Source organism: Macrobrachium rosenbergii, chromosome 31, assembly GCF_040412425.1.
Source record: "Macrobrachium rosenbergii isolate ZJJX-2024 chromosome 31, ASM4041242v1, whole genome shotgun sequence".
In the NCBI taxonomy this organism is placed as follows: domain Eukaryota; kingdom Metazoa; phylum Arthropoda; class Malacostraca; order Decapoda; family Palaemonidae; genus Macrobrachium; species Macrobrachium rosenbergii.
This window is the reverse complement of record NC_089771.1, coordinates 6,566,773-6,583,360: the sequence shown is the minus strand read 5'-3', so window position 1 is coordinate 6,583,360 and position 16,588 is coordinate 6,566,773. Positions and strand designations below refer to the sequence as shown.

The 16,588-nt window shown below is 36.1% G+C and overlaps 1 protein-coding gene across 1 annotated transcript in view; it reads right to left on the bottom strand.

Annotated features, from left to right (window-relative positions):
* The window catches only part of LOC136855266 (putative neural-cadherin 2), an 81,409-nt gene that overhangs the window by 15,742 nt on the left and 49,079 nt on the right, over positions 1–16,588 (bottom strand). Inside the window, exons 12-14 of the mRNA XM_067132165.1 lie at positions 9,288–9,690; positions 5,572–5,774; positions 4,451–4,614 (exon numbers count right to left, since the gene is read on the bottom strand). Coding sequence (XP_066988266.1) covers positions 4,451–4,614; positions 5,572–5,774; positions 9,288–9,690 — 770 coding nt within the window. The remainder of the gene's footprint in view (positions 1–4,450; positions 4,615–5,571; positions 5,775–9,287; positions 9,691–16,588) is intronic.

Here is a 16,588-nt window from a genome sequence, read left to right as displayed (position 1 = left end):
AAGCTTAGTGATTCTCAGGATTTGCAATGATTGTCGGCGTTCTGTTCCATTGCAAAATTTCAATACCGTACCACATAGTATATTAATTATGTTAACCCCCTTGAGACAATCTATTCTCTGCAGAAAAAAGTTAAGTATACCTTAATTTAACCAGACCACTGAGCTGATTAACAGCCCGAAGGATTAGATTCATTTTACGTGGCTAAGAACCAATTGGTTACCTAGCAACGGGACCTACAGCTTATTGTGGAATCCGAACCACATTATAGCGAGAAATGAGTTTCTATCGCCAGAAATAAATTCCTCTTATAAGAATCTTCATTGGCCGGTCGGAGATTCGATCTCGCGGCCAGCAGAGTGCTAGCTGAGAACGGAAACCACTCTGCCAACGAGGAACATTATTATTCTTTCAGTGTGGGAATTTTAGTCTCCTCTCCGGAGACATCAATAGCATCTACTGTAGGTCTCGTGGGTTTCTGATCTACTCATCTACAAGAAACTGAGTTCCTCTTTGGACTGGTCGGTACCGTTCTCGGCTAGCACTCTGCTGGGCCCGCGTTCGAATCTCCGGCCGGCCAATGAAGAATTAGAGGAATTTATTTCTGGTGATAGAAATTCATTTCTCGGTATAATGTGGTTCGTATTCCACAATAAGCTGTAGGCCCCGTTGCTAGGTAACCAACTGGTTCTTAGCCACGTAAAATAAGTCTTAATCCTTCGGTCCAGGCCTCTCTAGGAGAGCTGTTAATCAGCTCAGTGGTCTGATTAAACTAAGATATACTTAACTGTCCGCTCTCACACCTTAAAAACTACTGAGGCTAGAGGGCTGCAAATTGGTATGTTGATCATCCACCCTCCAGTCATCAAACATACCAAATTGCAGCCAACTAGCCTCAGTGGTTTTAATTTTATTTAAGGTTAAAGTTAGCCATAATCGTGTGTTTGGCAACGATATAGGTTAGGCCAACCACAGCGCCGTGGTTAGTTTCATGGGCCGCGGCTCATACAGCATTATAACGAAACCACCGGAAGATAGATCTATTTTCGGTGGCCTTGATTATACGATGTACGGAAAACTCGATTGCGCCGAAGAAACTTAGGCGCATTTTTTACTGGTTTCATATTGAGACGAATCTCTGCACTTCATGGAAAACAGCAATAATAATAATAATAATAATAATAATAATGATAATAATAATAATAATAATAATTTTGCTCCTTCACTAAACTCAGCATGATAAACGTCAAATACAACAAATGTCTGCTTCCTGAATTTACGTCAAAATTTCTGTCAACTGCAACAGAAGCTGTTTTCCGTCAAAACCCACAAATTGTCGAGGATTAGAATTACATCACCAACTGGACCCCGGTCCGTTTTTGGTTGACATTCGAGCAACATGTTCAGTTTTCTAATATTTGATGCAGCTCGACCAGATATCTGTACTGATACGTATAACAGGGATTTTAAAGAAAACGAAATTATGCCCAGTAATTTCCGCAGGATAAAAATAGGCCGTCTTTCATCAAAATCAGAAACATTACCAAAATTTTTTCCCACCTGTTTCATAGGGTTGATACCTGCTTTGACCTCACATCTATTTGAGTTCCTCTAATGTTTGAATGCTCTTCTAAATACGAAATAAAAAAAATGAAAAGAAAGAGTCCTCGAAAATGTGAGTACTTGTTTATCCGTTTTATTGATACTGCATGTGCTCCACATATATATATATATATATATATATATATATATATATATATATATATATATATATATATATATATATATATCATGCAGCCAAAAAAAGGCCTTCTTTCGCTATTCCACTCACTCACAAATTAACTAAATGTGTCAAGAGCCGGAACTGCAATAATCGTCAAGAAACTTTTGGCGCGATATTTCAAAATTCCTTTGTCTAAACATAATAATGTGATTGTCAGTTATATATATATACACACACATTATCTATTTGTCTATCGCTGGACAGATAGATGGGTAGATAAATAGATGTGACATCGCAAAATGGCAAGGTTTCAAGAAGAATGAGTCAAACCCCAACGGCGTTGTTCAGATGACTTCAATTTCTTTAAGAGTGACGTCGTGAGAGACCCCGTTGCTCTGTACAGAGCATATCCTTAATAACTGAACGCAGGTGGAAACTTCACTCTCTGTCTTGATAACAAAAATACTTTGGAATTCAAAGCGATGCCCCTGGAATTTGATAAAACACCCTTGATCTCGGGGACTGGCGTGGGATTAATTCTACAATGATTTAGCACCGCGGGCATTCAGGGAATTTTGACGTTGGTGACCTTTCACTAAACTAAGTATTGTTTTTATATAATTTTCCCATGCATCTGCTAAGCTGTATACTGGGAAAATATTAAATGTTAATTTCTAGTTAAATGTAGTTAATGAAAGTACTAAAAATGCCATGTTTATGTGTGAGGTAAAACATGATTTTTGAGCAACAAACATATCCTCATCATTTACGTATATACATGTGCACAAACATGTATGCATGCATATATACATACAGGTGATGGCTGCAGGCAGATCGTCATTAGTGGAGAGAAACTCCAAACATAATAATGAAATAGTTTGAAAGAGTTTTTTTTTCTGGGAGAGATTTGTGAATTAATGTGACCATTACAATGTTATGGATGGTGGAAGAACTGAAGTGTTCATTTCTTATATGCATTTTGGGAGGTAGATATGATTGCTAAAGGTAGAATGACAATAATGTTGAAGAGCAGATTAAGGCAGTGAAAAGGGAAGCAGGGTGAGTTCAAAGGATAGGGCATAGAGTGGGAGTGTCTACTGAAGCCTAATAAGAATGGATAAAATGATTACTAAACCCACTCTCCTTTATGGGAGTGAAGTGTGGATGTTCAATGCGAATGGCAGAGAAAGTTGGAAACTGTTCAGATGAATCTTTTGTGTAGAAAATTTGGTATAGGAGAAATGTGGTGATACATAGAAGTGATTAAAAGGTTAGTTAAGGTGAAAAGATGAATCAGCGTTTTGAGATTTCTACCATCGTGCAAGGAGTGAACACTGCTGTTTTTATGCAGGGTCCCACGCACTACTGGTGAGCATTCCCTGTAGTTATATGAAGTGGCTAATGTCGAGGAACTTTATTGCACAGCGAGTTTGTTCACCGAAGTGGCTGTTTTCTTGTGTACCACCTTAGACCTAATTCTTCACCTAGGGAAACGGCTTACATATAGTACGTTTATGTATGTATGTATGTATGTTTATGTATGTATGTATGTATGTATGTATGTATGTACTACATACAAAACATCTATACATAAGCCCAATTATGATATTATTTTTCTGAGTCACGTTCCACGGTCCATCGAGAGTCTTTTTTTAAAGAGAAGGGGACACTGGGCTGTTTCACTGCGGTCAAGAAACCTAAATGAACCTTTGAGGTTACTAAGTAGGCTTATTTCCTTCGTGAAGCAACTTTCCCTTATCTTACGAACGAGAGATTAATGGTTAATATGTTATACTGGACTTCCAGTTGTATCTTTGTGATATTTATTTATCTTTGTTACAATCCCATCCTTTTTTGTGAGGGGGAGGCTTACCTTTCTATAAGGAAAAAGGTACATTTTTCTCTATCATAGCTCATGACAAAGTACCTGATCATTATTATGCAGATTACAGCTAATGAGACTACTGTCGAGCATTTGATCTTAAAACAACCTAAAATGCACATTCTAATAGTTTTCATTTTTTTTCAGGTACAATGATTATGCCCACATGATGTCTCTGTAATGAGGGTATTGTAATATTGTGCCCCTGTCATGAAACAATATAATGCTGTGATTGTTTCAACGGTGCAGAAAACTTTATTCGACTTTCTGCTAAATGGCATTTTAAAAAGTTGTCATAGGAATACAAACTTTATTAAGTTAAAAAAAATATTTTTAAGGTAATGTAAAAGAGGAGAATGCTGAATACTGATTTATCAAGACACGTTATTGCTGCATTACGGTCTAACCATGCAGTATAAAAAAAAAGACTCCATAAATGAATCAAATAAAACAAATAACGCGAAAATATTCTCATAAACGACCTGGAAAAACGGGCGAATGCCATTGCCTCAAAGCGTAAATGAAAATGCAAAACGAGATCGTTCTTATGGCAATAATGAAAAAAGGACCTTTGGGGAACGCAAAATAACATGATTGTGTGACAGAGTGAGATACTGCACACCCAGTAGTTCAATAGGGCTAGATGCCGTGTCTGTTCACAGTTCGGGGCATTCATTACAAACGCCAATCCCTTCTGAAGTATAGATGGCAACTGCTTATTCTATGACGGAAGGGACTCTAAACGCAGACTGACTTAACCCTTTTTTGCCCGAGCGTTTGGACTGGCTGAGCCTATCTGACTGTCAAATCCACTCAGTCCTCTCCATCTGGGTATATTTTCACTTACCTTCCTTCTCGCACAAGGCTGGAAGCGAAAATGGAGCCGTCATCGGCATTCAGCGTAAACAGCGGATGAGGCTTCCCGGCCCACCGGAACGTCTTGTCGGCTACGTCCCAGTCGTCCGGGTCGTCTACGTACACGCGGCCTAAGGGCGCGTCTGATCCGCTGCCCTGCGGGGGAAAGAGCAATTGCTCGGTGGGGTCCTAGATGATTGTTGCAAATTGCCTACGGTTTACAAAATGTATTCGAAAATATTATGCAGGGAAGGAACCGTTTCTCTCTCTCTCTCTCTCTCTCTCTCTCGCCATGACCTAAGTAACTGTGACACCACGTAATCTAATACTGATAATCTATCTCTCTATCGTCATGTCATGACCTTAGTAGTTGTGACACCAGGTAATTTGATATTAGTAATATCTCTCTCTCTCTCTCTCTCTCTCTCTCTCTCTCTCTCTCTCTCTCTCTCTCTCTCTCTGTCATGACCTAATTAACTGTGACACCACGTAATTTAATACTGATAATATGTCTCTTTATCGTCATGTCATGACCTTAGTAGTTGTGACACCAGACAGTTTGATATTAATAATATATCTCTCTCTCTCTCTCTCTCTCTCTCTCTCTCTCTCTCTCTCTCTCTCTCTCTCGTCATGACCTAAGTAATTGTGACACCACCTAATTTAATATTGATAATCTGTCACTTTATCGCCATGTCATGACCTTAGTAGTTGTGACACCAGGTAATTTGATATTAATAAGCTCTCTCTCTCTCTCTCTCTCTCTCTCTCTCTCTCTCTCTCTCTCTCTCTCTCTCTCTCTCTGTCACTAAGTAGGACACACGTAATTTAATACTGACAATATGTCTCCCTATTGTCATGTCATGACCTTAGTAGTTGTGACACCAGGTAATTTGATATTAGTAATATCTCTCTCTCTCTCTCTCTCTCTCTCTCTCTCTCTCTCTCTCTCTCTCTCGTCATGACCTAAGTAATTGTGACACCACCTAATTTAATATTGATAATCTGTCTCTTTATCGTCATGTCATGACCTTAGTAGTTGTGACACCAGGCAATTTGATATTAATAATATCTCTCTCTCTCTCTCTCTCTCTCTCTCTCTCTCTCTCTCACCTGGGTCTTCCACAGGTAGACCGTCTTGGCACCAGGCTTCATGGGATTGTCGTTCAGATCATCGACAACAACCGTGACGATCTGCGTCCTGCTGAGGCCTCCGGCGTCGCCAATCACGACCTCCACAGGGAGCGTCCGATGGGTCTCGCGATCCAGAGAGCCTCGGGTCCATAACTCGGCTCCTCCTCGACCGCTGTCGACGTCTGGTGGCGCAAAGGACAAATAAACAAAAAAACAAACACGTCACATCATTATGATATAGAAAATGTGGCTATCAAGACAAGCTCTGGGGTGCTTTCAGCCACTCAGGGGCAGAGGGAGTGAACTGAGGGAGTTGGGGTGCTTGGAAGAAAGATATTAGGAACGGAGGTATTGTAAATGACCAGAGCACGGGCGCGGCTGAGGGTCGGCGGGATGCTGCTAATAACCTTGAGTAATGCCTACAGTGCACCACGTGAGGTGCAACGTACAGGATTTTTTTTTTTTATTTTACCAGAGTTAGCCCATTCCGTTTAATACATTATATCATGAGCCTGTCTGATCATTTGGTGACTTTCAAAGCATGCAGAGTGTCAATTGACTTTGCACTCATTACAACTTTCGCTGAAGGTGCTTCAGATATCTTGGTGGCACCTCCTATAACTACTAGGCCAACTGCCAAAGACTGAATGATGTTAATGATGCGATAATGAGCTCATCACAGTTATGGCCTTATGAAACAACCACTAAATTTGATTACGATAGGTTTGGTTTTTCTTTATAAATGGAAGGAAATGTGGAAAAGTGTTTTCAGTGTATATATAGCATCTGATAGTTGTGTAATCTTATACAAATTTATTCATGAGGTGTTAGCCACTTATGACAGACTAGCTATTGTAAAAAATAGTTGCATGTAAGAAATGTCTGAATTGTGGAGAGAGAGACAGTAATCTTCATTTAGTTTTTTTTGTCTACTTTGTAAAAAGACTGGTCAGCTGGTTCAAAAGTCTGATTGAAAGAATATGTAAAATTAAGTAAGAAAGTTTTATGGAAATTTTGTACTTGCATTTTCAGCCACACTCAAATAAAGAATAGTAGTACATTAGCAATATTGGCTGTTGATTTCATGACTGGCATCTGGTATGGCCACAAGACGAGCATTTTAACAGATGATTATCGTTTAATCTCCTCAATACAGAGTTGCATGTCAAAAAATATATATATGTAATTTTCAGATTGATGAAAATCAAAATAACCAAATACATTACCAATGAATATGCAATTATGATTATTTGATTTCCTTTTAGAAATTTATGATGTATTACGTGAACTTTAATCTTTGTAAAATAACAATAAACATGGTGTACCGATAAAATGAAAAAGAAAAATGAAAGCTAACGACGAGAACAGAGTTAAAAAGAAAGCTGAATGAATGCAACAACACATCACGACGAGACGAGTTGTGCTGATTATACAATTCACAGAATCGGCAGTTAGTTATAAATAACCTTCGTATTGTAATAATAATTGTCATAACAGCATCTAAACTTCCGTTTCCTAGGATGTTTTGCAAAGCTTTCCATCGAGATCATTAATATAAAAATATGGGAATACGATCAATCCATCGGATTTAGAATATCTAAATTTACGAGATCAGTGAATATCCCATGATGCTGTATTGTTGAAGTATTGCAAGGTTCTTTATTCTTGCAGCCCAGCCTCTTTAACTATTAACTCTTAGTGCAACTGTAGGGGTTTTCTCCTAGTTCCAATCTTAGACCAATATACTTCATCTCCTTTTATTATTATTATTATTATTATTATTATTATTATTATTATTATTATTATTATTATTATTATTATTATTATTATTATTATTATTATTATTATTTGTTGATTTTTTTCCTCTAGATCGAGAATGGATATCTGTATATAAGGTCCACAATAATATTCAGTGGTATATTTTTTGATTTATAAAAAAAAACTGACTAAAAATTGAGAGCCCTGTCCTGGGTTCATCTTCAGTCTAAGATGAATAATAAGATAATATTATTATTATTAATTATTATTTTGTATTATTTTTTATAAAGTCATTCAGAAGAACACATTCATTGACAATTATTGACCCATTGACCTGATATAGCTCCCAAAGAATGTGTTTTTTTATAAATAATAATATTGATATTATTGTGGAATATATATAATAATAATAATAATAATAATAATAATAATATTATTATTATTATTATTATTATTATTATTATTATTATTATTATTATTATTATTATTATTATTATTATTATTCAGATGAACCCCATTCATATGGATCAAGCCCACTAGGACCCATTGACTTGGGTTTCCAGCTCCCAAAGAATGTGGTGTTCAGTAGAAAGAGATAAGAGGAGTGTAAAGGGAAATACAGAAAGAAGAGATATCACTTATTAAAAGAGAAAAATTAACAAATCAATAAATAGATAAAAATGTAATTAACTTATTAAAATTCAAGAAGAATTGTATTAGGGTAGTAATGCATCGCATCTTCGCTTGAACTTCTGAAGTTCCAATTTCACGACATCCTCGGGGAGACTGTTCCACAGTCCAAGGGTGTGAGGAATAAAGGACCTCTGGAACTGAGAAATTTGACAGCGAGGCCCATTTACTACATATTGGTGCTGCTGTTCAGCAAATCTGGTTTCTCTCGGCAGGAAAATGGGATCAGTGATCAGTTGTGAAGGTGAAAGATCTCTGTTCAAATACATGAAAAATTGACAAACCAGAGACCATCCGTCGATGGTCCAAGTCATAACTGCTAATATTAGGAAACAGAAACCTATCAGCACCAACCACTCTGTCTAAAAGAGATAAATCTCTAGCAGAAGCAGACCTAACCTAACCTCTCTCAAAAGTAAGATATGAGTTAGAAGCTACATCAGACTCATTCTGCAGAGTCCCATCCATTTGCAGGGGAGGATGAGGTGGAAAATCTGGACGAGATCTGGTAATCAACAGTCGTTTCGTTTTACTGGAGTTCAGCCGCATACCCCACTAACTGCACCATTTACTGCCCCGTTCCACGACCCGACTGAGATTAAGGGTAGCTTCATTTCTCATAAGTGGAGACACTACTACGTCCACTTACTGAACAATCTTGTTTTCCAGGCCAACAACCACATCACTTCTATACACTAAAAATAACAGTGGACCACGAACACTACCCTGTGGAACTCCAGACCCCATCAACGGCAACTCGCAAAATAACAGTGGCCCAAGAACACTACCCTGTGGAACTCCAGACCCCATCTAAGTCAACTCGCTGCTTCGTACCTTTTAAGGAAATCTTGAAGTAATCCTAAAACATTTCCACCCACTCCAAGATTCTGAAGTTTGTAAATAAGTGCCTAGTGATTTACTAAATCGAAAGCAGCACTAAAATCTATTTGAACTACTCTACACTCAAAACCTTATCAAGGTTCTCTTACAGATGGCACGTCAAGTCTAAAAGAGCACGGCTTCCTATTTGCATGTTGACCGCGTCGACCTAAAACTCTATAGAATCTGCTAATCTTGGGGGACAACACATTAGAAACATGGGGATCTGGGAATCTCTATCTTGCTGTCCAACCACTCCAACTCCCTCTCTTTGCCGTCTCAAACTCTGAACGACTGAAAGAGCCTGAGTGCCAGGCTTGACAGCCTGAATCTCATCAACAGCAACCAAACAACACCGTCATACTCACGTTGATAGAACTTCAGGCTGACCAAATCCAAGACATAAGAAGGATTCGACGGCGAGAGCGACATGCTGAAGGGAGGCCCATGCCCAAGGGCCCATACATCATCGTCGGTAGCCGTCAGGACGCCGAGCAGGACGGGAGGAGCGCCCTCCGTCACGTGAAGGACGTCCTGAGGAGGAAGCAGGCGAGGCGCGCAGTCGTTGACGTCCGTGACGGTGACCGTCAAAGTTGCGGTGGCGGTCAGAGGCGGCTCTCCCCTGTCTGTGCCCAGGATTTGGGCGATGCCCAAGGCGCCCTCTTCAGCCTCGCGATCCAAACGGCGGGACAGCGTCACGCCTCCGCTCTCGTCCACATGGAGCGAGTCCCAGCCACCTACCACCGAGTAGTCCACTTGGCCTCCACCTCCCTGGGGAAATGGAATGAAAGGGGAACATGTCGATATATAAAGTCTGATGAAATGAGAGAGAGAGAGAGAGAGAGAGAGAGAGAGAGAGAGAGAGAGAAGAAGAAGAAGAGAAAGGCCACTCAGCAATTATTATAGTAAAATAAATAGCAACCACAAGAATGTATACATTCATACATACATATATACGTGTTTATATAATTTTCTATTTTTTTTTCCATCTAAGACTTGTAAACATCTAACGAATAACTCCAGTTAGGTAGTAATGCATTTGCATATAATTTAGATTTCTTATTCAATCAGGAATAGAGAGATATACTATACTATAGAAGCTTTGTAAGAATGGAAATCACTTAACTGATTTTTTTATTTATTGCTACCTATTTGGCGTCACACCGTTATCATAGGAAGTTTATGCTGCAGGAACTATTAGCAAACTAACAACCAAGTTTTTCTGACAAGTTTTTCCTACAACTTTTTTTGAAGACTCGAATCCAATTGGCAAAAAGAATTCAACCAGAAAATCGATAAACTAAAATCTAAAAGCTTAAAAAAAAAAAAAAGGGAATATAAAAAGAGACAAATGAAGGAAATTGGAAACTGCTGAGATGCAGAAACCCCTAACAGAAACCTTTAAAAGAAATGTCAAAAGTCCGACAAGAAATAGGAAACTCTCCCTCGCAACCGATATTCATCTTTGTCATAAAAGAAATTGACGAATTGCAGAGGCCTCAGTTCCAGAACTGTAGCAGCGAAGGAAAAAATTCTACTGAAGACTCAGCTTCCTACAAACATCCGCACTGAGATTTTAAGACAGCGAGTGGCCCGGGGTGGGGGCGGGGGTGCAATAGTATATTCATCGTTTTTGTACACTAGGTTTTAAAAAATGGTTGAAACTGCATGGGAAAAAGAATTTTGGAAGTGAGCTATGAAAAAGTATATGAATTTGATATTCAGGAGGTATAAATACTTTTGATTTAATCTAGTATTAATCTACTTCACTGAAACTCTCTCTCTCTCTCTCTCTCTCTCTCTCTCTCTCTCTCTCTCTCTCACAAACTGTTATTGGTATAATTCTAGCCCCAAAATAAGATTAAAAGAAAAACTGTATATATATATATATATATATATATATATATATATATATATATATATATATATATATATATATATATATGTATATATATGTGTGTATATATATAATTGCATATGTATGTATGTATGTATGTATGTATGCATGTATGTATATTAATTCAGCAGTTACGTGTGTTCGCAAAAGATCGATGAAGAAAGTAGACATTGCTTAATGATTCGGTGGTCATGGATCGAAATAATTGATCAAAAACACACAGTCTTCCCAATGGATTACTAAGAAACATTTAAATTAACATTATTTTCCAACTAAAAACAAGTCTTGCATATGTTTATTTTTCATTAGTGTGATGATGCTCGAATTGCAAGAAATTTATGAACATTTGCACGGAATATAAGCCACCAGTTTAAACCAAAATCCTTGGCTTTATATTACAGTTATATGAATAGAAATCAGATGTACACTCAAGTTATACATGAGTTGGAACTAGGACATCAGAACAAGAGTATACGTAAGTATCACCTTCGTCTATATCGATGTCACTTGGAGCTGAATTTCGAGGAATTATCGGTTTTTTCTTTTTTTTTTTTTTTACAGTTTTGGACTGGTGTATGTCTAAATAAACATGTTCTGAAATATTACTGCTAATAAAAAAATTTTTAAGTGGGTTTTTGTACATTTTTGTACACCGCATTTACTGGCATTTGAGTGGCATTGAGTGAATAATTTGTCGCAAAATTTCTGTATGACTTTTTAGGAGGAAGTGAGAAATATACTTTACTTTCCTACTAAAATACATAATTATCTACGAGAAAAACTGGCTCTCTCTCTCTCAAAAAATGCAATATCAGAGTAAATATGTATCTATGTATCTCGATATCGCCCAGTGAGCGACATTGAGCCACAAATTGTCGTACAATGTCTGTATGACTTGCCAATTCTAGAAAGTAGAAAGTGAGAAATTTACTTCAGTATCCTACTAAAACCACCCATTTTCTACGACAAGAGCTTGTTCGTTCTCTAAAAAAAATATCAAACGAAATATCAAAAAAGTAAATATATATCTATGTATCTCAATATCTTTAACTCGTTATCACAGATGTACGATGCTAACTAGTATAGATATGATATTTCGTGCGTCTTTACATGTTTTTACTGCGTATTTTCGGAAATATGAAATTATATAAGTAGGTAACAGTTCCAAACAGAGCGTAGGGTTTTATGATGTCCTAGTGCTTTGTGACGCATTTCCTTTTCGGATTTTCTTACCGTGTAGTGCATTCACGCAGTTTCATTGCCATGAGCGAGAGAAGTACCGCCCCTTATGAGGGAGAATACTGAACAATTGCGTCTCGTAAGTTTGTTACAAGAGATGGACGAAGCGAACGGGAATTGTCTCGCCTGGGATAGCAGCAACAACAGAACGCCCATCTAAGTAAGTGATTTAATTCCTGTTTTAGTGATATTCAAATTAGCGGTGTTCTAATTAGTGATATCTATTTTTCATAATATTATAAATATTTATATAGGTAATTCTTTACAAAAGGTCCGCATCAATATTTGGTGTTTGACCTAACTAAAATAATACAAAACCCCTTAATATGTACAGTAACTTAACACAACCACCTAACCTAACCTAGGGCGCCGTGCCCCTACCTAGGCGTAGCTGGGGGGGCGAAGACCCCCCCTTAAGGGCACAACCCAACACATCCAACAAACACCAAATATTGATGCGGACCTTTTGTAAAGAATTACGTTTATTTGACTCTCCAGTTTCTGAACGGAAAACATGTACAGTGGCAGAGTGTACAGGTTATGTAGAAAATTTATAGTGATAGCATATATTTTTATAGGTTATGAGGGAAACTTAAGGGTGAGTGTAAAACGATGAGGAAAAACCGTTCCTAGAATACCATGCCCTGGCCTAACCTAATTAGGGCATTTATTTTTATAATAATTTATTACGAGAAAAAAATTTCGCACTGATAGCATATAGCCTACTATTTTTTTATAGGTAGCATATGCTATTTTCTATAGGTTATGGAGGGAACATTATATTGATAGCATATATTAAAGAATTTTTTTTTGTTATGATTAAAAAACTTATATATATGATTATATATATATATATATGTGTGTGTTTTTTTTATTATAATGCATATATAAAACACTATTTATAACATTGCAACCAAATATATATAAATTTTTTTTTCGAGCACTTTCTTCTGAGAACTTCCTTCTGCCCCTGTTCACTAGTAAAATATGGGGAGATGATGTGTTACAATGTATATATATAATGCCACACCTACTTAATGCTCTTGTAACACATCATGTGTCCATATTTTACCAGTGAATATGGACACAGAAGGAAGTGCTCAAAATATATGGTTGCAACGTCCAAATAGTTTTTTATGGGTTTTTATCTTCATATATATATATATATATATATATATATATATATATATATATATATATATATGTATATGTATATATATATAATTTATATATATAATATATATATTATATATATATATATTTATATATACAATGATATTTTATATATGTATATATATATAATTATATACATATATATGCATATATATATGCTACATATATATATATATAATTATATAGATATTATAGATATAGATATATATAAATATATATAAATATAAATATAAACATATATATATATATATATATATATATATATATATATATATATGTATACTTTATACCTTATATATATATATATATATATAAATATATATATATATATATATAAATATATATATATACATATATATATACATAGGTATATATATATATATATATACTATATATATATGTATATATATAAATGTAGTATATATATATATATAAATATATATATATATATATTATATATATATATAGGTAATATATATATATATATATGTATATATATATATATATGTAGTATATATAATATAATATATATATATATATATATATATATTATATATATATAAAATATGTATATATACATATATATATATATGTTTATGTAATATATGTAATAATTATATATATAAATATGTTATAAATATGTATGTATGTATTTATATATATATATATATATATACAAATATATATACATATATATATATATATATATATATATATGCAAAATTTTAGGTAACATATAAATCAAGAGAGAGCACTTTTCTGCTCATTTGATTATATCGAAAATTCAAGGCATATTTCTTATATATGATAAAATAGTTTTTGTGCAAAAATGAGCCTTCTAACTGTCATAGTTTCATAGTTATCACAAAATAACCATAATGTTTGTCTTCTGCCATTTTCCCAAAACTTCGTTTTTTTTTTTTTTTTCAAAAATAAAAGCTCATAACTCCAAGATGACTGAACCGAATTCGATGAAACTTTTACAGCGTGTAGTACAACTATACATCTTGATTTCGTGCATGGGAAATTCATTTCTGATTGAAACTATTTTTTTTTTGGCAAATTACTTTTAAAAAGTTTTAAAATCTTTTCATCAAATGGAAAAACAAATTAACTTAGAAGTCGAATTTCTAAATTTCCCCCAATGAAGATTTTCATTATTAGTGAGAGGCCATATCGAACAACAGTTCATTAGAGTCAGAAGTCTCAACTGGGAAGTATCCCGTAAGGGGTTAGCGCCGTCAGTGCGCCTCGTGTGGTACGCTGTAGGCATTACTAGCTGCAACCCGTTTCGTTCCTTTTACTGTACCTCCTTTCATATTTTCTTTCTTCTATCTCATAGTGCAACTGCTTTGAGGTTTTCCACCTGTTACACCTTTCAAACCCTTTACTGTCAATTTCTGTTTCAGCGCTGAATGACCTCATAGGCCCAAGTACTTGGCTTTTGGCCTAAATTCTATATTCAGTTCAGTTCAACTGGGAAGTCTGCAAGTCGGGGAAGAACTAGCAGCCGGTTAAGGGGATTGAGGCAAAGGGGGAATTCTGGGGTAGCAAATTACAGGGGTCGTGTCCCCAAAAAAATATATTACAACTGTTTCCCATTTCCAGGAAAATTTATATATTTTCCTCTTAATTTCAGGTGACCCACAGTTTACGAGTGCAATTTCTTTTTTAGCAACGCCAATTGAATTAGGAATTCGTGCAGAAGGGAGTCAAGACTGCCGAAGATTATTTTGAAATCAAAAAGGAGAGAGAGAGAGAGAGAGAGAGAGAGAGAGAGAGAGAGAGAGAGAAGGCGATTCAAGACGTGATAATCGAAGCACTGAAAGCATAAATCTGAATATATTGTAGTATTTTTGTAGTTGTTGTTGTTGATAGCAGTCATGATGATTTATGTATTTATGTGTGTGTTGGTGACTGTTAGTTTCCAAACCCATCTTAGTAAGATCTTTTATGATTTATTACGTTCCTTTAAGTTTACCGTTCGGTCTTGCCGACTCGGTCTCCTTCGTGAGATTTGCCGGAGGTTCTAACGTTAAGACCTAAACCGTGGGCATGCAAAACACCAAACTGTTCATTTCCCAGCTAACTCTTATTCTAAATCGTGAAAATCTGCTTTGATCTGTGGTTTACATGTTACAAGTTTCTTCTTGATAGCTTGCAACGTCGCTATCTTCACTTTTCCTTGTATTTTCCTGATTCTTCTATTTTATTTGGGACTCGCTGCCACATATTCATTTACTTCTCTGTCACTAACACCTCAAGAACTTTTAATGTCTCTTTACTGGGTGTTACGATAAGATCTAGAAGAAATATGTTTTCGCTTAGACCAACAAAAATGACGCGCCATAATAAATAAAGATATTCCTTTGTCATTCATCTTACCGTCCAGATATATCATATGATCCTTATACTTGCGCCTTGTCAGTCTTAATGTGTTTCTGTTCCACTTATTTTGGTACAATCCAAATTCGTTCATTAACCCTACCTCTTAAGTTGCATCCATTGTGTTGCAGCCCCGCCGCGTCCCATTGTAAATTTCATTCGGTGCGGGATTTAAATCGCGAAACAAAATTTGAAGTGCAAGTACGCTCTCAAAGGACTTTCTACGAAACCGAAAATCCTGCTCACAATCCTGCCCACTTGATTTAGAACTAAGACACCAATAGTGTACAGTAATAAATCAACCCACAGCTAACATAAAAAAAGGATAAATCTTTAGACGCAAACACTGAGATTAAATCATAAATACTTATAACGCAAAACAAAAATTCTGACTTCAGCGCAAGCGAACCTTATGTAACGTTCGACCATCCCAACTCGGAATGAACCTTTTTTTGCATTCCCAAGGGGATATTTTTTCAACCTGTCCATTTCTGTCCTTCGTTGAATAACTATACGCGAGAATACTAATCAATAAACCACTTCATGCTTCCTAACGGAAGCGTTGTAGCTTTCAGTCGTTCGATTCCTTGGCAAACAAGTGAAGTTCAAAGGATTCTGAGTTACAGTGGATGGGATCACTGCTTAGCAAGGGTCTTTGAACGAGGCTTTTGTTCTTCAGATATAAGCTAAAGTTGACGCCACCGCTCTAGCATTCTGAAGTATCGTTGTAAATATGGTTTCACTTGTCTATACTGAAACCTTTGGTATCTATAAACATCATTTTACTTTTACTGCTCGAAAACATACGTGGGCAAACGAAGTCACAATTTTGTAGTTAAATATACCAGGAAGGCATGAATCTAAATAAAATATGAAGCCCTTCCTCAAGAGCATTTTATTCCAAAGAACTGGATACCCCCCTGAAAATAGGTCAAGACTCGCTTACAACAAATGAATTTCCAGAGGTGAGATTTA